General features: G+C 62.2%; 1 protein-coding gene across 7 annotated transcripts in view; it reads left to right on the plus strand.

Moving 5' to 3' along the window:
- BAIAP2 (BAR/IMD domain containing adaptor protein 2) overlaps positions 1 to 21,159 on the plus strand; it is a 78,070-nt gene that overhangs the window by 47,287 nt on the left and 9,624 nt on the right. For all 7 annotated transcript variants that reach the window (XM_039477011.2, XM_039477012.2, XM_039477009.2 and 4 more), the window contains 9 exons: positions 5 to 66; positions 819 to 890; positions 1,594 to 1,731; positions 13,364 to 13,516; positions 16,595 to 16,816; positions 17,000 to 17,201; positions 17,612 to 17,813; positions 19,109 to 19,177; positions 19,706 to 19,868. In XM_039477011.2, the coding sequence (XP_039332945.1) occupies positions 5 to 66; positions 819 to 890; positions 1,594 to 1,731; positions 13,364 to 13,516; positions 16,595 to 16,816; positions 17,000 to 17,201; positions 17,612 to 17,813; positions 19,109 to 19,177; positions 19,706 to 19,868 (1,283 nt within the window). The remainder of the gene's footprint in view (positions 1 to 4; positions 67 to 818; positions 891 to 1,593; positions 1,732 to 13,363; positions 13,517 to 16,594; positions 16,817 to 16,999; positions 17,202 to 17,611; positions 17,814 to 19,108; positions 19,178 to 19,705; positions 19,869 to 21,159) is intronic.

Raw genomic sequence — 21,159 nt, forward strand, 5'->3', positions numbered from 1 at the left:
CCAGGAGATGTTCTCTTCCAGATGGCTGAAGTCCACAGGCAGATCCAGAATCAGCTGGAAGAAATGGTGAGTCCCACCCCAGCATGGCCTCGTGAGGAGGGGCAGGCGCAGCGGGAGAGCTGGCAGCACGCCTTGCCCATGTCCACTTGGGAACAGTCTGGGTTGTGCGGCCACACTCAGAAGCAGGGAGGGAGGGACCCTGGCTCAGGACACAAGGCACACTCCAAGGAGGACTTGGGAGAAAAGGGCACGGGCCAGACTGTGGCCACATGCTTTGCTGGCCACGGTGGCCTTCCAGGACACACTGGGCTCCAGGGAGAGTCTTGACCACAGCCCCAGCCAAACCCCGGTCCTGCGGCCCACCAGGCTGGAAGCCAGAGGGGAGCACACAACCAGGGCACCCTGCCGGCGCTGGTTCAGAGCATCCCGTCTAAAGCCCGGGGTCCAACCCTGGTTTGAGTTCAGGCCCATGGCTCCTGCAGCCCCGCAGCCTGTTTCGGAGTGCTCGCCGGCACGCCGTGGAAGGAGGGGAGTGCTGTTTCTGTTTCCCTTGTGAGAAACGGAGCCTGTGGCTGTTGGAGGCCAGGTTGTCTGACGTTCCAGACCCCTGTTCAGCATTCACTCCAGCAGCTCCCCCAACCCAGCTCCGTAGGCCCCACCCAGCTGTGCAGGGCCACAGCTCATCAGTCGGGGGAAGGGGTTGTCCTGCACAGTTGGGGCGCCCGGTATCCCGTGACCACCGCCCCAGCCCTGCCCGGCCTCCTGTTCCGGTCTGTATGTTGGAGCTGACTGCTGATGTGTTTTTTATCCATGTCCAGCTGAAGTCTTTTCACAACGAGTTGCTCACACAGCTGGAGCAGAAGGTGGAGCTGGATTCCAGGTACCTGAGTGTAAGTGCACCCTGGCCGCGCCTGCTGGGGAACCGTGCCCGGGCTCCAGCCCTCCCCGCTGCCTGCCGCTCCTTCCCTCCACTTGAAGGGAGCTTCCCCTGAGCTCCCATCCCCAGCTCTGACTTTATTGCCCATTTGGACCAAGTCCCCCTGGTGTGCCCCAAATGCAACCCGTGGGTGAACCCGTTGCCTCTGACGCCCCACGTGCTCGGTTCCATGACCCGGCTTTGGCCACTGTGGAGAAGCTGGTGCTTGACTCTGCTGCCTGGGGGTGCAGGAGCTCATTCTCTAGCCTCTGCAGTTTCGCTGGGCTCTTGGCCCGGCCTGCCCCACGGCCCCTCCTGTCAGCTGGCAAAAGGCTTGGGGCTGAGGCACTGCCTGAGGGCTCGGGGGTCATTTCTGGCTCTCATGGTGGGCGGGAGGGGTGGGTCTTGGCTACTTTCTCCAAGTCTGATTTCATATTTGGGGAGCAGAGAGCTGCTGTGTGGTGGGGTGGGGTTGGGCTGAGGCTTCCATTGTGCTCTTCATCTCTGATTTGCAGCTGAGCCTGTGCTGCCGGAGAGCGAGCCTGGGAGGGAGTGGCAGGGCTGCCAGGGGACCCCCTCAGCCAGAGAGCGAGCCTGGAAGGGGAGGGGCGGGGCTGCCAGGGGACCCCGCTGTGGGGCTTATGGGCCTCGGCTCTGTGTTTTGTTGTTTGAATCAGGCTGCACTGAAGAAGTACCAGACGGAGCAGAGGAGCAAAGGAGACGCCCTGGACAAGTGCCAGGCCGAGCTGAAGAAGCTTCGAAAGAAGAGCCAGGGCAGCAAGAATCCTCAGAAGTACTCCGACAAGGAGCTGCAGGTAGGCCCGCCACCCCTGCCACGGTGCCTCTCCCGCTGCCTTGGGACTGCTTGCCGCTCGGCCCTCCTCGGCCCCAGGGAGCAGACAGCAGCCCGCCAACTGGGATTGGCAGAGGCAGGCTCTGCCCCTGGTAGACCTTGGGAGGGGCAGGCCCGACACCCCCAGGCTGTCAGGATGGTCGGCTCTACCTGCGGGGCTCTGCAGCCACCCGGGGTTGCTGAAAGTTTCTCTGCCAAAGGAGCAGAAACCCAGATGGAGTCCTCCTACCCATGTTCCCCCGATCCCTGCCCAGGAGTCAGGCCCCAGACTGTTCCTCTAAGCGGTCACGACCGCTGCCTGCAGGGCTGGGTGCCCAGAGGCAGGCGGCGTTTCGGGTTCCTCGAGGGAGCGGTGTCAGTGTTGCCACGGTGCTGCCAGCGTGGCCGGTGCTGCGTCCTGAGTGGGCTCGGACTTCGGGAGGTCTGGCTGATGATGAGCATGGCCTGATATGTGCACACCAGACCCAGAAACCCCTCACCCGCTTGCCGGAGTCATAGTGATGCAGAAGAGAAGGGAAACACTCAGAACAAGCTGGACAGTCACTTGTAGAGGAAACACCAGGAAAGCCCCTGGCCAGTCATCCAGGTGGAAGCTTCTGGGCCGCACCCTGGGGTGGGCAGGGTGTGGCTGTGGGTGAAGCCTGGGCCTCCAGGCCACACCCTTCCTGCCGGAGATCAGGTGTTCAAGCCATGGCAGCCCCGCACACACCTGTCTTGTGTGCGTGCGTCTGCGTGTGCGCGCCACTGTCTCCTTGGTGCGGGACGTGGGTGCTCACAAATGCTTGTGGTCTCACCCTGGGACTGGAAGGCCCGTTCTTGCTCAGAGCTTGTGCTTTGCTCTCTCCTTAACTGCAGGGAAGCCAAGCAGTTGTGCCCATATCCTGTAGGCCAAGCTAGAGGATTTCCAGTGTGGGGTCACCTGCTGAAGCCAGAATCGGCCCCAAAGTAGAGGACGGGACTGGGCAGGAGCAGATGAGAGAATAAGTGAGGCCCTGTGGGGGTCCCGGGGTGCCGCGGCTGTCCACAGTCTGCCATCAGCCATGCTGGGTGCACAGCTGCAGGGACACGATTCTGGCTATTCTCTGGGGTGCCCTGCCCTCTCCGGCCACATCTTCCCATGTCCCCAGCCTTTGTTTTGATCCTGTTTTTCACTCCAGGTAAGCTGTGATGCGTCTTCTCATCCTTCCCATCTTTCACTCCGGGTAAGCCGCAATGGGTCTTTCTAGTGACTGTCACCGCCCATCTCCTTGGCCTTGATGTTCATCCCTGAGGCTGCCACAGCGAGCCTTCCGAGAGCTGTTTCTGTGAACAGATCCCTCTCGGTGGGAATAGTGGGTTGAGGTGGAGTGTGTGTGTTGCTATATACTGTCTATTTTTCTTTTCCTCCCTCCTTGGAATGCTTTGCTACTTTGCTTTCTGAAGACTGAAGCAGAAGAATGAGGCCCCAAGGCCTAGCAGGGGAGGAGCAGGGAGGAGCTCCCACCTCGGAGCAGGCCAGGGCAGCACAGGTGGGAGCAGCCCCTGAGCTCCTGGGCCAGGTGCGAGAGCTCTTAGCAGGAACTTTCCTGGGGCTGGCTTGGTGGCCTGGGCACGGGAATACTGAGGCCAGCTCAGAGGGCTCACCTGCCTGCCAGGGTTCCAGGAGCCTCCCCTCTCCCCTTGAGGCGCCGTGAGTTTTGGTAACAGCCTTACTGAGACATGATTCGAGTTACCAGCAGTTCACCATTGTGAGGGCACAGTCCCGGGATCTGGAGTGTTTGCAGCTGTGCATCCATCACTCAGTCCTGGCCTTCCAGGCTGTCTCTGTCCTGATGGGCCAGAACCAGGAGAGGAACCCGACAGGGTCAGGAATGATGGCAGCTTTCTTGTCTGTGGCTGCGAGTTGCTGAGAGAAATGGTCCCCCAGCATCAGTGTGGGGGCCTGGGCGAGGGCCATGTGGGCAGGGAGGGCAGGCAGGGCTCTGAAGCGCATGGCGGATGGAGGTTGCAGTGGGTGTGAGGCGACAGTGGCCTAGCAGCTCCCCTGGAAAGTCCTCTGCCACCCGGGTGCAGAGGTGCTTGGCGAACCTCATCCTCCTGGCCTCCCAGGGCCCCTCCCAGGAGATGTGTGATGCTGGCCTTTCTTCCTGGGCCCCAGGGACACCTAGGCTCTGCACCGCTGTGGCTCCCCATTCCTGGCTGAGTGACCTTTCTCCAGAAGCTGCAGCTACTCCTTCCCACTCACCAGAGGACCTGTGGGTGGCCCCAGGTTGGCCGTCCCCACCCAGGCACAGCCTCAAGGCCCTGGGGTCAGGCTTAGGCTTGGACCCTGCTCTGTCCCTTATAGGTCACATGGCTGCGCAAACACCAGAGCTTCTCTAAGGCCTAGTTTCCCCATTTGTGTCCCTGCCTTTCTCTCCTGAACGCTGACGGGAAGGGCTCTGGGCCCAGGATGAGCCGGTGTCGGCCTTCTCACAGCGCCTGTGGGGGCTCTCCTGGACCCACCTTCCTTCTGTGTTAGTGGGAGACTTTTAACCACCCAGGTGTTTTATTTTTCCGGAGGCACCGAGTTCCTTCCGGAAGGCCAGGTCTCATATTTCTCCTGCATCCCACTGGGTGCCCTGCACAGGCTGGTCACGCGGTGGATGGCTAATAAGGACTCAGTGGTTTCGAAACAACGTTTTGGGGTGGGAAGCAGAGGGAGCCACAGCCCGGTGCGCCTTCTGCTCCCTGTGGCCTGGAAGCCCAGGAGGCCAAGCCCGAGGGGGTTGTCAGCATCTCCTGCCCCACAACTTGAGTTTGAGGGGCTGGGGTACTCGGTGTGTGGCTGCACACGCCACCCTGAGCTGGGGAGAGGCTGCTGCCACTGTCCTGGGGTGAGTCCTGGGGTGAGTGCCGGGCTGCCTGGCGGGGATAAGCTGCCAACCCCGCTGCTCCAGGTTCCTTGGCACCCAGGGCTGTTCCTGCTGGTTCCCATTGCCTTTGTAAACCCAGCCAACGACTCTGACTTCTGTTTGAGGGTGTGGCTCTGGGACCCCAGCTGTGGTATGTCCTCCCCACTTCTGAAGAGAGGAGGCACCCTGGCCTGGGGAGCTGGGCTGGCTGGCCCCCATCCACTCAGTGTGCAGCCCTACCCCTCCAGTGCACTAGTGCGGCCCCGCCCACACCGGTGTGGCCCCGCCCCTTGGTGCAGGAGGCCCCACCCTTGCTTGTGTGGCCTCACTTCTTGGTACAGGAGGCCCTGCCCCTCCAGTGCACCCCACTCCCGCTTATGTGCCCGCCACACAACACAGGCCCTCCTAGCTGGGCCTCAATCCTGGCATGCCTCGTAGGGGCTACTGGCCTGGGGCCTAGGATGTCAGCAAGATCTTGGTGGTGGCAGGGAAAGGGCCTGTTGGATGCCCTCTTGGGAAAGCAGAGGTCTCTTCACTGGTCTCCCCATTCCTAAGGTGGTTGATTGCTTCCCAGCTGTTCTACAGACCAGCCCAGTAGCTGCACCCCACGCTCGGGGCAGCCTTGGGAATCTCCACCTGGAGAGTATAGCTCGTGGGCCTGGCCTGGAGATCCCTGCCTCGGTCCCTGGACCTACCTGCCCCCAGCTCTCCAGTGTGTGCCCTGTGGGGTCACTGGTGACAGTAGCCTTGTCCTCAGTCCTGAAGACACTGGGAGAGGCAGATGTGTCCACACACCATTGGGGTACAGGGCAGGTGTCTGGCCCATTTGGGCTTCTGGGGCTGCTTTCTCAAGGTGGGCAGCTGGTCTGCCAGAAGTGGAAGTGACTCCAAGTGTGGCCTGAAACCCATGTCAAGCCAGGGCCGTGTGTAGCAGAGAAGCAGAGGCCTCCGTGCGGTTCCCAAGCTGTCCCTGCCACAGAGGCCTTTCCCTTGGAGACTCTTGAGTGCTCCTGGGTCACCAGCCCTGGTGCAGCTGAGGGGGTACCTCATGCGGTTGGAGGTTGGTTAGGGAGCTCTGTGGGATGGGGGTCCCATACCGACAGGGTCCCCCACATCGGCTGCCGTTGGTGAAGGCGAGGTGGTGGCTGGCACCTGACTCTGGTCTTCGTGGGTGTGACATGCAGGGTCATTGTCAGGTATGGGTTCCCTCAGCACCTGAGAGCTGGGTGTCTTGGAGTGATTGCTGGGGTCTCCAGTGGGCTTAGAAACCTGGTGCCAGCTGCATGTGCAGAGCACCAGGCTCCTGGGAGCTGTGAGGCTGCCAGGCAGCAAAGCTGGGCCTGTGGCATGTGTGAGGAGCAGCTCCATGCTCCAGGGTGCCCACAAGGCCGAGGCCCCCAGTGCTCACTGCCCTCCCTCACGGCTAGGCTCATCGTGTGGCCTTAGCAGAACCAAGGATACAGGACAGCAGGCCCTGGTGGACAGAGGTGGGGCTGCAGAGAGGGGTGGGCGTGCGGTCAGCCAGGCCCTGCCCCAGAAAGGCTGGTAGAGTGGCTTTCTCTGTCTGCCTGCCAGGGTGCCCTCGAGTGGGGCTGGGCCGGGGCCTCTTGTGTTTAAGAACTGCTCGTAATTAAGATGGTGTTTTGGGATTTCCGGAAAAGAAGTAATTTTAGTTATAGGTCAGGGCGCCAGAGTTAGGAAGCATTTGAGGCGTTTGTTAACTAGGACGGGAGAGCTTTACGTAAGGGGCACGGCCTGGGGCTGTCGGGCCAAGGGTGCCTTCACTTCCTGGGAGTGTGGTCACTGCCACGTTTGCTGGGCCAGGTGCTGACAGACGTGCCCATCTGAGTGGAGGGGATGTTCTCCAGAGCACATGGGGCGTGGTGGACAGGCTGGGGTAGAGGACACCTTCTCTGTGGGTTTACTAGTGTGCCTGTGGGGCGTGGTCACAGGCTTGGTCCAGCTCCTCCTCAGAAGAGAGGGTTGTGGCTATTGCCACAGGGCCCAGGATGGGGCCCAGAGCAGAGCCCAGACTGTGCCCACCCCTCTGGGGCAGGGAGGGGGACAAGGGGGATGGCAGGTATGTCCACATGCACCATCCTACATCTGGAACCCAGGGTGGGAGGGGAGTGGGCTGGGCCGTGGACAGAAGGACCTGAGTGTGGGGGAGGGGAGCCCCCGCCCACTGGGTGCAGCTTGTCGGTGCTCGGGCTAGGAGTGGTGTGGGGCAGGCAGGCCAACTCCTGCTCAGAATTGTGCTGGGCGTGGGCTGAACCCCCTGGCCCTGGGTAGCCCTGCTCAGCCAGCTCTGGAGGCTCCTGCTACAGAGGAAGGCAGAGCTGCCCCGCCCGCCACAGCCTCCTGGGGCTTTTCTAGGCCATGATGCCTGGGGCTACAAGGAGAGCCAGGGTTTCTGCCAGGTCATCTCCCCTGGTTCCCTTTCTGAGATGATGGGGGAGGAGGAAGGTGAGGTGGGTGCAGCCCTCGCTGGCCCCGCATTCTTGGGGATGCTGCCTCCCAGAGACCATGGGGGCTCCGTAGCACCCACAGGACCATCCTGGGTGTCCTGGGAAGTGGCACTGGTATTCTGCTCACTGTCATGCAGGGGGCTGGTGGGGGGCATTGCTGCCCCCAGGATCCTCCTTCAGCTGCTCATGCTCTCTGGGTGTGCTAGGCCTGTAGCCCAGATGGAGGTCTGAGACAGGGGAGAGAGGTGTGCTATTTAAAGGGTATATAATTAACACAGCAGAGACAAAGCACCCTTGTTCAGATCTTCAGAGAAGATAATAGCAGGGCTGGCCAGCGTGGAGTCTGGCCACGTGCAGGGTGAGCGAGGCCCGTCTGAGTTTTAGCAAACCCTTCAGAGCTGAAGGCCATTTGTGGACAAGCCCACCATGAGGGCAGCCATGTAGACAGCTTTCTCTGTAGTAACATCCTTGAGGAGTCCTTACCAGAAAAAACAGGAGTGTGAGAAAGCAGGAGCCACGGAGCAGCCACGGAGCCCTCTGAGGGCTTCTGTGTCCACAGGTGGCTCAGGGACCCTCGATGTCACCAGGGCCAGGGCAGCCGGGGGTCGGGCACTCTGCTTCCCCGAGCCTCAGGGTGGGGCCCCTCGGGCATCTTAGCTCCACTGCGCCTTCGTCTTACTGGCTCTTGGGGACAGCTTGGTGTGTGGGCCTCCCGCCTCTGAGGTGTGTCCCGCCCACTGGTGTGGACAGAAGTGCTCTACTCTCTCTTGTGCCTGCAGCCACGTGCTCACCAGACAGTCCATTTCGACACCACTGGGCAAGCTTCGGGCCTCTTGGGACCTGTTGCTCCCAGGTGCCCCTTGCCAATCTGCCGGAAGCTCGGGGCCCTTTTCCCGGGAAGATGGGGCCCCCAGGGTTCATGGATCCCTGACCCTGCCGAGAGGTGCCACTCCCTCCTGAGAATCTTCCAGGCATGCCTTCCCCAGGGAGTGGAATGACCATCTCTTACCTGCCCCCCTGGCCAGAGGGCGCGACTCTGCCCAGCCCAGCCTGGGTCACACACTGAGCACGTGTTCAGTGTGAAATTTAAGGGTTCTCCTGTCTCCTGAACCCTGCCACGGCTGCCCTCCCTCCTCTGCCTGGGTGGAAAATGTCAGAGCCGGAGGAGGCCGGGCCAGCGGGTTTAGCCAGTGACCATGTGCTCCTTGGGGCGCCTGCTTCTCACCCCACACACCACAGCTGGCCTGTCCGTCCGTGGTGACAGCTGGAGGCTGAGAATTGCATTCTCATTCATACACTGAAGGGGACCTGGGGCGACATGCGATTGTTGAGGGACGTGGGAAACGGCGGATGAGGTAAACCGAAGCCGCCTTGGTTGTTTCTGGAAGGCCCCTCCCCCACTCTGAGTCACCACATGCTGCAGAGAGGAGAGATGTGTTCTGATCACTTTTGTCTTCTCTGATCACGGGGCTGTTCAGCCCAGGGTGACTCAGTGGGAGCGTTCTGTGGGTCTTAAATGCTTTCAGCTGGGTGTTTCCATAGTGCTGTCGCCATGGCACCCAGCTAAGCACACAGCCGGTGGCTCAGCGGCAGGCGCGGACTGGAGGGGGCTGGCCACTGGGACTGCCCGCCCATGGGGAGCCCCAGGGCCATTGCAGATGGTTGGGCTGCCAGGTCGGAGGTGGGAGGTGCAGGCCGGGCGAGCTCTGTCCCCTGCACTTTCCACACAGCTCAGATGGGGCATCCCCATCCAACAGCAGGTCAGAGTGGCCGGGCCCTGCCGCGCTGGCTGACACCTCCTCTCCTCCCTGTCCCTGCACCGGCCCCTGTGGGATTAAGCTCCCTCCTGGCCTAGATTTCCAGAATCTAGCCTGCAGACGTGGCCTCTCTCTGTGAGGAGTTAGTGTCCTGGAAAAGGAGGTGAGGAGAGGTGCTGCCATTCCTAGACAGAGTGGCAGCCGTGTGTCACATGCTGACGCAGGCTCCGAGGCAGTAGGTGTGAGTTCCCTGGTCCCTTGGGGGCGGGTCTTTGTGCCTTGCAACTCAGGGACCATCGCTCCTCCCTGTCCCCAGGATTTGGGGGGCCCTGTTGGAGCACTGTGCAGCTGGAGTTCTCTCCCCCGACTTTCCCTGGGGTTCTATTGTGGCCTGTGTGCCACTCCCAGCCATTTATGGGGCTCCTTTGAGTAAATGAAAGCTTTAAAAATAAAATACTGCTCCCTCCCCGGCTAGGAGGCTGCCAGACCCTGCTAATGAGGCCAGTGCCCATCGCAGTACTCTCCCTCTGGGACCGAGCACGAGCGTGAGAAAGTTCTGTAGCCTAGAAACCCAGAAACCGCCTGTAGGGTGGGTAGCCGGATGGGCTCCAGGGGCCTGGGTTCGGAAGGTGCTGTTCTCAGGGTGAGGAGACCCAGGGGCCCCTGCAGCCTGGTTTACACTGCTGTCCTGGAGTGACCTCGCCAAGCAGCACCCTCCGTTTCCCCGAGTCCCTAAATTTAGACGGCAACCCGTGTGGAGGCTGTGGCTCTGGGCAGCCCCCTGGGCCTGCCTTTTCTCAGTGCCTCAGTTTCTTTTGTGGATCTCCTGCTGAGCACTCTCTGGCCTTGGGCTCGGGGCAGTTGCCCACCAGGCCCTCTGGGCTGACCACCACTAGGAAAGTCCCCAGGAAAGGCACAGAAGCCTGATGATGGGATATGTTGGGGTCTCCCCGTGGAACCTCACACACATTCCTGAGGCTGCCCCACTTAAGGGGTTCTGGGCACCACACAGCTCCTCTGTGCGCAAGGTGCAAGACCAAGGCAGGCACCCCATTACAGGGCACTCAAAGCCTGGAGGCAGCATCCCTGGCAGTTCCCTGGGGGAGAAGCAGGGCAGGACGCTGTGGGCAGCCTCGGGCCAGGCCTGGGTGTTGCTCTGGGTGGGTGTTTATCTCCAGGCCTCTCTGGCACAAGCCCACCTGTTTCTGAGCATGCCTTCCCCACCCAGTCCCTTTGGTCCTGAAGGTCAAGAGAGGAGCCCAGCCCAGGTGAGGCTGGAGCACGGCGTGCCCCATGCCGCCTCCGTGGCTGCAGCGTGTGTCCTGGCCACGGCCACCGTGCCCTCCCCAGGCCCCAGGGTACCCTCAAATCTGGCTGTCCCACTCCAGCCCCTTCTGGAGAAGGAGCTTGAGAGGTCACTGGAGGTTCTTGGGAGCAGGAGCAGGAAGCCCTGGTAGATGCACGTTGCATAACTAGAGGAAAAGTACTTCATGCTCCAGCTGTGGAGGAGGCGGCGGCGGAGGAGGCGGCGGCGGCGGTGGGGGCGGCGACAGAGCCTCAGCGTTGAGGAGCAGAGCTTGCTGGAAAGTCTGCTGAAGGCTGCCTTAAAGGGCTTCTCGCCTGTGATCAAACTTTTCACTTCCCAAACGCCATCTCAAGTCCCATTTAGATGACCCTGTGGCCAGGCCCTGCAGCGCCTCTGGAGGGTGAAAACCTGTTAAGGGTAGGGGTAGCAAGTCAGCTGTTTTGAGGGAGGGTACGGTTTAGTGAGGGAAGGCAAGACGGGCTGCAAGGGCAGGGCAGTGGTGGGCTCTGTGTTGGGGGATGTGGCTGGGCAGGCCAAGGCCTTGGGGACAGCGTGGTCTGCTCACACTGCACTGGCCAGCAGGCAGAGCCAGCGCCCCGGGGTAGCACTGGGACCGACCCACGCCCCACCACGCTGGTCCTCACCATGTAGCTGAGGCTTGCGGGGTGTGGCGGAGGGTAGGCAGATGGAACAGGCTGCTCTGATCACCGCCCACCCGGCCCGGCGCTGCCCACCCACGCTGAGTCAGAGCCATGGGCAGGGCGGCCTCGAGGCTGAGTCAGTTGGGGGAGGCCGCCCCCTTGCGGAGGCTGTGCCTTCTCAAGAGCCGATTCTGAACTGGCTACTCATTGACAGCGGTCCTGGTGGATGGGGGTCTGAGCCATGCTGTGGAGGGTCTCCCTGAGGCCGGTAGGGGCTCAGCCCAAGGTGGGTGGGCACGGGAGAGGAGAGCTGAGAAGATCTGCCTGCAGAGGAGAAGCCGGCTCCCTGCTGAAGCTGCCAGAACCCTGTGGCCACCCAGGAGGGGTCTGGGTATCTCCCTGGGGACAGGGTCTACACCTGGGGTGCTCTTCCCTCGCCCTCAGTGGCCACCCGCAGCCTCATCAGGGTTTCGGGACAGAAAGTTTCCAGCCTTCAAAACCAGAGAGCCTTCAATGTCCAGGGCCCCAGTTGACCCCCCAGCCCCCGCCAGCACCCAGTGTCAGGCCTGGGTTTTGGGATTGGGAATCCCGGGTACCATGTGTCGGCTGTGCCACAGCGCTGTGGTGCCACGCACTGCTCCAGACCTCAGGCACATAATGTGCCAGCTGGGGTTGTGGAGTGGCTGGCAGTGGGTGGGTAGGCATATGCTCTTCCTGGAGGGACTGCAGCAGAGCACCCTGGGGTTCAGGACTGTCACTGCCACTCACAGCCCTGTTGGCCCTGTGAGTCACACAGCAAGCCCGGCACCCATGGGCAGGCTGGGAGGCGCCTCCACCCAGGGCGGGCGCATGGTCCAGGGCCGGGGAGGCAGCGGCTGCCCTCCGCCTCTTCCCCACTCTCCCCCAGACTCCCTCCTCCAACTTCCTCTTGCGGCCCACGCAGAAAGGCCTGGGCTCAGCCGTTTGCTTGTACCATTTCTTTAAAGAGTTTTTAAACTGTGATGAAGTACACGTGGCTGATACATTGAACATGAACCATTTTTAAGTGCATGGTTGAGCGGCCTTAGCGCGTTCACATGATTGCGTGATCATCAATCACCACCCTCCATCTCCAGAACTTTCCATCTTCCCAAACGGAAGTTCTGTTCCCACAAAATGCCAGCTCCCGGCCCCCAGCCCCAGCCGCCTCCATCCCACTTTCTGTCCCTGTGGATTGACTAGTCTGTTTGTGGCTTTTTTTTTTTTTTTTTTTTTTTTTTTGAGACGGAGTTCGCTCTTGTTGCTTAGACCTGGAGCACAGTGGTGCGATCTTGGCTCTTTACTGTACCCTCCGTCCTGGTGCGTTCAGACTTGGTAGCTGGATCTGGAGGCTCTATCAGGTTGAGACTCGGTTTTCCTTTTGGGTAAACTATTTTGGCCGGAGTGGTTTCTCTGTCATTTTGGCCAGAACCCTTCCTGAGAGGATTGTGTGCCCACCAGGAAGCACAGCGTGGCCGGGATGTGGCAGCTGCCAGGGTCAGAGCTGGGGCCTCCGTTGCAAGGGCTACAGAGGGGCCGACTGCCGGGGCGGGGTCAGGGCTGCCTGCTGGCTGCCCCTGATTGTAGGGTCTGGCTTGACTACCTGTCTTTCCTGTGCCCAGGACACCTGCCAAGGCTGAGGGGGTTTCCACAGCTTCCGTGTTTGTCCGTGTCACATTCTCCCCATCCCATGGGACATCTAGGTGGGTACTCGGGCAGCTCTGAGGTAGGAGGGCAGCAGTCAGGCCCACTCTGCATTCCTAGCTCTGTGCTGGCCCCTCACCAGGGCTCATCCTGTTCTGACAAGCATGGTCTGACCTTGCCGTCCCCTCGGATGGGGGTCTTGCTTTCTGGGCCTCCGGCTTCCACTCAGTGATCTCTTGTCTGATCCTCCCACAAACTTCCTTCTCACGTTCTCCCTTGGTGAGCACTCCTCCGGAAAACAGTTGGCCAGATGTCTCACCGCCCCGCTCCCCCTCGCTCAGAGCTGGAGCCAGTGAGAGAGGAGGTGAGGTGCCCCGGGTCCCCTCTGCCGCAGAGGGCTTCCCTGGGGTCCTCAGCCAGTGTCCTGGACTCCAGCTCTCCTGCTTTTCCTGCCTCTCCTGCTGGTGGAGATGGAGGTGCCCTGGAGGCACAGGCATATAGGTGAGGGTGCTCCAGGCGACGGGGTGGGGGGGGACCAAGAAGCCGTGGAGCTGGGGTGCATCCACATCCAGGTTTCTGTGCCTTGGCCACAGGTGGTACACATGACCCCGCCGCCCAACAGGTGGGCCCCCCTGCCAGGGCCTCCCGCTGGAGGCAGGACCCCCAGCTCACCAAGAGTGGTCTGGGGTGGCTGAGGCCTCCTAGGGGGCACGGTCATCAGGCTGAAGCCTCCTGGGTCGTCTCTTGAGTGGCTGCAGACGCTGTTCCGTTTCCTGTCTCTGCTCTGCATAGTGGGGCGTGTCTTTGAGCCCGCGGGGCTGCCCCGAACTGGGCTTGACAGGCGTCCCCCCACTGCTGGCTGAGCCTCTGTCCTCTTCCCTCTGCAGTACATCGACGCCATCAGCAACAAGCAGGGCGAGCTGGAGAACTACGTGTCCGACGGCTACAAGACCGCGCTGACGGAGGAGCGCAGGCGCTTCTGCTTCCTGGTGGAGAAGCAGTGCGCCGTGGCCAAGAACTCCGCGGCCTACCACTCCAAGGTGAGGCAGCTCGGGGCTGCGCCGTGGCACTGGGCCTCACTGGCAGAAATGACCGAGGCCCCTGCCCCGGCCCCGGGAACACACCAGGGCAGTGTCTGGGCTTGAACTCTGGTTTATTTCGGATTTTCTTGGGGATGGAGTTCTAGGAGAGTTACCAGGTCACAGGGTGCAGGCATTTTGAAGACTCGCATTAGAATTGCCGTCTGCAACCAGGGAGGGTCTGATGGGCTTTCAAGGCCTTCTAGAACGTTCGTCTAGAAGAACGTTCTTGGCTTTTCTGTCATAGCCATGTCCTGGCCAGGCAGAGTCCGGTGCCATGCTAGGGATGGTCTTGTTCCTGCTGGGTGTAGGAGTCCCAGTGGGGCACCTGGTGAGTGGCCTCTGTGTCTTTACCTGCTCCTCCTGTGTCCCCTCAATCCACATTCCTGGGGTACAGCTTCTGGGCTCATCGCTCTGCTCACCTGAGGTGCTGAGGAATCCCAGCCCTAAGCCTGGGTCGCCAGCCACCCAAGACCACCATGCCACTGGCCCCAGGTCCAGCAGCTGCCACAGCTCGGCTGTCCTATGTGGACATACCACTCGTCACCCAGCCCAAACCTGCCCTACCTCTTTGCTTCCTGGGCAGCCAGGGGCCCTGCCTGGCTCTCAGGCAGCCCCTAGCCCCTCCCACGCTGGTTCAGAGGGACCTCTCTGGGACACACACCTGGTCACAGCGTCCTCTCCTGGCTCCCAGACTCTCTGACCTGTGCCTCCATCACCTCTGCCTGCACCCCTGAGCCACTGGGGTCCCAAGTGGGGCCTTGGGTGACCACATGCTGCTCCCTCGTGGCCTCCGAGACACCCCTCCGTCCCTGTCTGCTAAGGGCCCCTCCTTGTGCCCGTAGACTCTCTTGCCTACCCCTGGCACAGTCCTGTGGCCCTGTGTTTCCTGCTAGGCATCCCCAGCCTGGTCATTCCCACCCTGGGATCCGCCATGTCCCAGGACCAAGCCCAGCCCTGCTGAACCAGGAGCAAGTTCCTCAGGAAGAGGCTGCAGCAGCCCCCTTGACGGATGTCCTGAGCCCCAGTGCAAGCAAGGCTGACTTAGCCCCCAGAGCAGGCAAGGCCCAGAGGCCAGATTCCCCACCAGGAACAGGCAGGGCCAGCAGGTCCCTGTTTATCCCTAGTCCATGGGTAGGAGCTGGGGTGGGATCAGATGTGTCCCCTGGAACATTCCGGAACATCCTAAGAGCTTAGAAGGTGTAGTTCAGTAGCCAAGCCCACCAGAGAGGCCCTGGTCATATCTTTCTAAAATAAGGGGTCCCAGGGATTCATGGGCTACACCTTGACCCTTGTTCTCCCCCCAATTATCACGTGCTACGGAATCAGTGCTCCGGTCCCCACGGCCTGGAGACACCCAGGAGACAGCTGCTCCTCCCTCCCTGGAGAGGCCCCTCCTGCCGGCCTGGGCCTGCTGGGCGCTGTGGGCAGGTGCAGGGGAGGACAGCGGCAGCACCCGTGTTCCCTGGAGGCAACCTCGCAGGCTTTCCGCCCCGGCTGCTAGGCAGGGGGCGCTGTGGAGCGCAAGCCTTCCACCTGCTAGACCCAGGACAGCGGCGGGCATCTGCGCCATCTGGCGGGGCCTGGGCCCGGGAGTGATACCAGGCTGTCAGTGGCCGGGGTGCTGCCGGCAGGGACGGAGGGCAGGAAGGCCGGGCTGCTGGCCGCAGGCGCCGCTGTCTCCCTGGAGGGGAATGCAGATCGTGCCCGTGCAGGGGCAGCAACTGAGCTCCTGGGCATGTGTGGAAGAGACCTGGGTCCCAGAGACCCACTTGGACAAGCCTCTGGGCAGGGGTCAGAGTATGAGGGTGGCCTCCTCCCAGGGCAGTTCCTGGTAGCTCCCTGGTGCTTGGGTTCGGGCCTGCCTCTAGGCAGTCACAGGGTCTCAGGCTGGAGGGGGTGACACTGACTCGTGGCCACTGTATTGGCGCCCTGCTGCTGTGAGGTTGGTGTCCCCCGGCCATCTGCCCTGGTGCTGGTCCCTGCTGGCCTCTCCACACCCCCCAAGATTCACTACTCTACCACCGATCTAAGCCAGGGCTCGGTAGATGTTCTGAATGGCCAGAGTTCATGCTTTTGACTCTGTGGGTCACACGGTCTCCAGCTCTGTGACTGCAATGTGAGGACAGCCATGAATGAATGATTCACAAATAGACGCATAGCTGTATTCCAATAAAACTTGGTTTACAAAACAGGAGGCAAGTCCTCAGGCCGTGGTTTGTGGACCCCTGGTCTAAAAGGGCTGTTGTCGGAGCCTTCTCTGGTTCCCCACGTGGGTGCCCAGCCACTGTAGAAGGGAGCAAGGATGAGTGAGGGGAGCAGTGAAAGTTGGAGAGGCACCCAGAGGTGCCAGAGACATAGCAGTTCTGGCCCTGGGCTTTGGGGTCTGAGGTCCTGGGGATTCAGGCCCTGCAGTCTATTTAGGCCAAACGGCAAGGAGCAGCAGGGGCTGTTGGGTTCGCACCCAGGACTCAGGTGTGGCTGCTCCCCAGTTCCAGAACCTTTCGCCACTCCTGTGGCTTCCTTATTCTTCATCCCCACTGTGCCCAGCCAGTCTGCTGTGTCCCGCAGTCCGCAGACTGTGGCTGAGGCAGAGTGGGCTCCGGGACACACAGGCGGTGGATGGAGCAGTGAGCCTCAGTGCATCTGATGGGGCCGACTTCCTGCCCTCAGCAGCCTGGCGTGACCCTCACTGGGCAGCAAGCTCCCGGCCACCTGGGACGCCTTCCTAGCACATTGGGGTTTGCCCACCAGGGTTTGACCTTGTGTGCCCCTGTCCATTTCTCCTTCCTCCAGTCCCTGCTGGGCCCCACGGGGGTTGGACCTGGGTTTGATCTCATCCCTGGAGGTCCCCCAACTGTACGGCTTCTGGTCACCCCTTGGGCCCTTTTCCAGCAGCGGCTTCCATGCGTTGGGGTCGGGCTCACGGGTGGCCTATCCCACTGAGAGGCATCACCTGGTGAAGAGCAGCCCCCAGCCCCAGAGGGTGCCTGGCCCTGAGCCGTCCTGACCCCTCCCTTCCGGCTTTCTACACTTCAGGGCAAGGAGCTGCTGGCACAGAAGCTGCCGCTGTGGCAACAGGCCTGTGCCGACCCCAGCAAGATCCCGGAGCGCGCCGTGCAGCTGATGCAGCAGGTGGCAAGCAACGGCGCTGCTCTCCCCAGCGCCCTGTCGGCCTCTAAGTCCAACCTGGTCATCTCCGACCCCATTCCGGGGGCCAAGCCCCTGCCGGTACCCCCCGAGCTGGCACCATTTGTGGGGGTGAGTCTGTGGCCTCCAGAAAGCGTCACGGGTGTGGGAGGGAGGGCAGCTCGTTCTTGGGGGTAGGGGAGCGGCCAGGGTACAGAGGCCAAGGGCACCTGCTTGAGGGGGTGGAGGGTGCTCTTCCCCCCGCCTTGCCCGGGGGGGGCTCCAGTAACAGCCTGCCCCACTCCTTCCCTGCAGCGGATGTCTGCCCAGGAGAACACACCCATCATGAATGGCGTGGCGGGCCCGGATGGCGAGGACTATAGCCCCTGGGCTGACCGAAAGGCTGCCCAGCCCAAATCCCTGTCTCCTCCGCAGTCTCAGAGCAAGCTGAGCGACTCCTACTCCAACACGCTCCCTGTGCGCAAGAGCGTGACCCCCAAAAACAGCTATGCCACCAGTAAGGGCTCTGCTGGGGAGTTGGGCTGGGATCCTTGGGCGCACCTCCCCAGGCCCTGTAGTCATGCCACACCCTGGAGTTTGGGGCCTGGGAGACCCTGAGGCTCACAAGTGTGACTGTGTGTGTGCGTGCCTACATGTGTGTGGTACATGTGTGCTTGCGTAGCACTCAGCTCCCTGCTGTCAAGCCTCTGGTGCTCGGCGGGGGCATGAGTGGGGTACAGGGTTATCAGGCTCCTGCAGGCAGCAGCCATTAGGGAGCAGGTGGCTGCTGTTCCGGAGAGCTTAGCCGTCCCAGGAACGCCTCACGCACTCATTGGTGCACACCTCCACCAGGCTCCCTGGGCTCTGCTGCCAGCAAGGGGGGGGGGGGCGGGGCAGAGTCCCCTTACATGTCCCTTGTCCCAGCAGCCGAGAACAAGACTCTGCCTCGTTCGAGCTCCATGGCAGCCGGCCTGGAGCGCAATGGCCGCATGCGGGTAAAGGCCATCTTCTCCCACGCCGCTGGGGACAACAGCACCCTGCTGAGCTTCAAGGAGGGTGACCTCATTACCCTGCTGGTGCCTGAGGCCCGGGACGGCTGGCACTACGGAGAGAGTGAGAAGACCAAGATGTGAGTGTTTGCTGGGGCTGGGTCCAGGGGCAGATGGATGCCTGCAAGCATGCGGGGTGGCGGCTCAGATGCATTGGGGGGTTCCAGGGGCAGATGCCTGCAGCAAGCGTGCGGGGTGGTGCTCAGATGTGTTAGGGGGCAGGTTCCAGGGGCCGCTGCCTGCAGCAAGCGTGTGGGGTGGCAGTGCTCAAATGCACGGGGACCTCCCTGTATTCAGACTGACTGTGCAGGTCACAGGTTCTCGCCTTAGAAAACGTGGGCAGAGAGCAAACATGACCTCGGGTATTCCCACCAGCAGGCATCCTCCCCCTGGCAGGGTTCTTTACCCTCCCACCTCCCGGCAGGATCTTCCCCAACAGGAGGGGTCTCCCCCCACACCAGAGGTCTCCCACTGCAGAGTCTGGTGACCTTGCACCATCGCCTCCCTCTGCCACTCAGTTGGGCGCAGGGTGTGGCGTACTACATGTGTACACGCTCAGCATGTCTGGCCAAAGCCCTGTGGGTAGGGCATGAGTTTCCTGCAGTTCACAGATGCAGAGCAGGGCTTGGCCATCCTGAGACCGAAGCCTTTTTTCGGTCTTCAACTCTCACACACCTGATGGGCTCTATAGTTTGGAGTTCTAGAAGTCACCTCATGGTGAATGTTGTTGCAGAGAGGCTGGGCCAGGCTGCCACCCTCGCTGGACTTGGGGGCTGCCTGGGTCGGGCTCCCTTCTCAGGGCTGTGTTTAGGTGTATCTTTTGGTAAGACGGGAAAAGGGCCTGACATTTGTGCCTTCCTGTGCCCCCTGGGGGGTACTAAGGGCAGGGGGTCTCCCAGGAGGCTTGGGGAGGAGGCTGAGGGCGAGGTGTCTCCCAGGAGGCCTGATGAGGGGCCTGAGGACGGGGGTTTCCCAGGAGACTGCTCCACCCCTTCCAGTGGCCATTCCGGCCTTGTTCCCGTCCGTGGCTCAGTGTGGTGTTGGGGCTGGGAAGCAGGAGCGATGGCTCTGCCTGGGCCCTGGGGCGTTGCAGTTGGGTCAGGTGGGGCCGGCAGCTCCCATTAGGGTGGGGACAGCCCAGGCTGCCTTCCCCTTGAGGCTGAGCACACAGCGGAAGTGGGCTGGAGTCTTGGTTTCTCCGGAGCGCTGGCATCTGTTCCTTCAGAGACAGCGGTGCAGCCATGCTGGGGAGTTAGAGGGACCTGGGCTTGACGGTGGTTGACGGGGGAACGATGGTTGTGGGGGATGGGGCGCCATTGCCCCACCTGGGGGTCTCCGCGCTGAGCATGGCTCTTACCTGGGGCCTCTCTTCCAGGCGGGGCTGGTTTCCCTTCTCTTACACCCGGGTCCTGGACAGCGACGGCAGCGACAGGCTGCACATGAGGTGAGCGCTGGGCCTGATGGGAGGGCAAGGTCCCTAGCTCTGGAGAGGGGATGACCAGGCCCCTAGGCTCAGAGAGCTGGGCTGGGCTTCCGGCTCCTTGTGGGTGGAAGCACAGAGGTGCCCTGCGCGGCGGGGCCTGAGCCCTGGGGACACCAGTGCAGGTGGCAGGTGCTGTGAGGGCTGCTCCTGGGCACCAGGTGTGCGGGGCCTGGCTGTCCCAGGTCCTCCGGGTTCTCCTAGCCTTCAGAGAATCACAGCTGAAAGCTGGTAGTGGCGGGGCTGCTGGGAGGGGCGGGGATTGCCGTGGCAACGCAGCCCCTCTAGAATCCTCCTGGCTCAGCTTCATGACCAGGAGGTGGGAGGGAGGCCGGACTGGCCCGGCCCATTGTCCCCAGGGCTTCGGCCTTGGCCTGAGAGCAGCCTGCCCGCATGTGGTGTGCGATAGGTGAGGGTGGGCTGTCCAGGAACAGGGTGCGGGTTGTGGGGGGCCCGGACTGCTGGACCGCCTCTGAGTCTCTGTCCCTGCAGCTTGCAGCAAGGGAAGAGCAGCAGCACAGGCAACCTCCTGGACAAGGACGACTTGGCCATCCCGCCCCCCGACTACGGCGCCACCTCCCGCGCCTTCCCTGCCCAGACGGCCAGTGGCTTCAAGCAGAGGCCCTACAGCGTGGCCGTGCCGGCCTTCTCCCAGGTCAGCAAGCGGGAGGGCCCGCAGGTGGAACGGTGGGCAGCCTGTAGTCCTGTACTGGAGCCTCCGCTGACAGGCCAGGCGCCTGGGGCTCTGGGTTTCTTTGGGTAGCTCTGGGGCGAAGACTCTGTGATTTGGGACATTTGTGTACACCCCTGCTTGGACCACAGGCTGCCCGCCTTGCCCCAGCAGGCTCCCTGTGTGGGCGCGCTCGGGCTGGGGGTGGCCCATCATCACTCATCATCACTCATCACTCAGGTGCCCTCAGCCAGCCACAGACAGCTCACTGCTGTGCCCACCGGGGCAGCATCTGGGCTGGGAAGTGGCTGGCCTAGGGATGGGCCTGGACGCTGCCACCTCTTGGGAGACCCGGGGGGGGTCAGGGAAGGCCTGGCTTCCAGGATCCCTTCCGGAGAGCCTCGGGGCTCCCTCAGTCACAGCCATGGATGGAGCATGTGCTGCTCAGCCCTGGCACATGGCGGGGCCCTTCCAGTCAGTGTGACCCTGGATTTGGGCCATCTGGTGCCAGCAGCCAGAGGTTCAGGGTCAGGGCCTGAGTCCTTGGCCCTGGCATAGGCCCCGGGAAGCTGCGGATCATGGCGGTCGTGAAATTTAAGGCTGGGGCAGGGTCCGGGGGTGCTTCGCGGCTTGCTGGGTCCAGCCCACCCCATCCAGAGAGGCTCCTGGGGTTGGAGGGGTGGAGACCCCTACTGGCCTAGGGCTCCTCAGCCAGAGGTTCAGTGTGTGGGATGTTGGCTGGGGTAGCAGCTTTGCTCCCGGAGCCAGGCTACAGGGCTGGGCCTCAGGCAGTGAGTAGAGAGAACACCCAGCTTTCCAAGATATGGGCAGCCTGGGTGACCGCTCAGCCATTGACCCACAAATGAGGGGCCCCTAGGTTGACAGCCTGAGCTGAGGCTGCAGGAGGCGAGCTGGAGAGGGTCGGGCTCTGGGCGGTGGATGCCACAAGCTGGTCTCTGTGCTAGGAGAGCCACGGCGGGGTCTGCACCTGCCTTAGGCCCTGGGCAAGCCCATGTTGGCAGCTAAAGGTCATAGCCAGCCCCAGCCCCACGCCTGGGCTCTTCTCCTGGGCAGTGTCACCCTCGCCGGGTCTGGGATGGTACACATGACAAGTTTCCAGGAGACTGCAGCTGGGATCCGGGCCTGGGTCCCCCCACCCATGGGCCCGCCCAGGCATGGGTGAGGTGCTGCAGGTGCCCTGAGGGGCCTCAGCTCCCTGGGGGCAGGCAGAGGGTCCCGGGCGGCCGGTCCTGCGTGTGCTTTGGAGTGTGCCACA

Source organism: Saimiri boliviensis, chromosome 17 (assembly GCF_048565385.1).
Source record: "Saimiri boliviensis isolate mSaiBol1 chromosome 17, mSaiBol1.pri, whole genome shotgun sequence".
Taxonomy (NCBI): Eukaryota; Metazoa; Chordata; class Mammalia; order Primates; family Cebidae; genus Saimiri; species Saimiri boliviensis.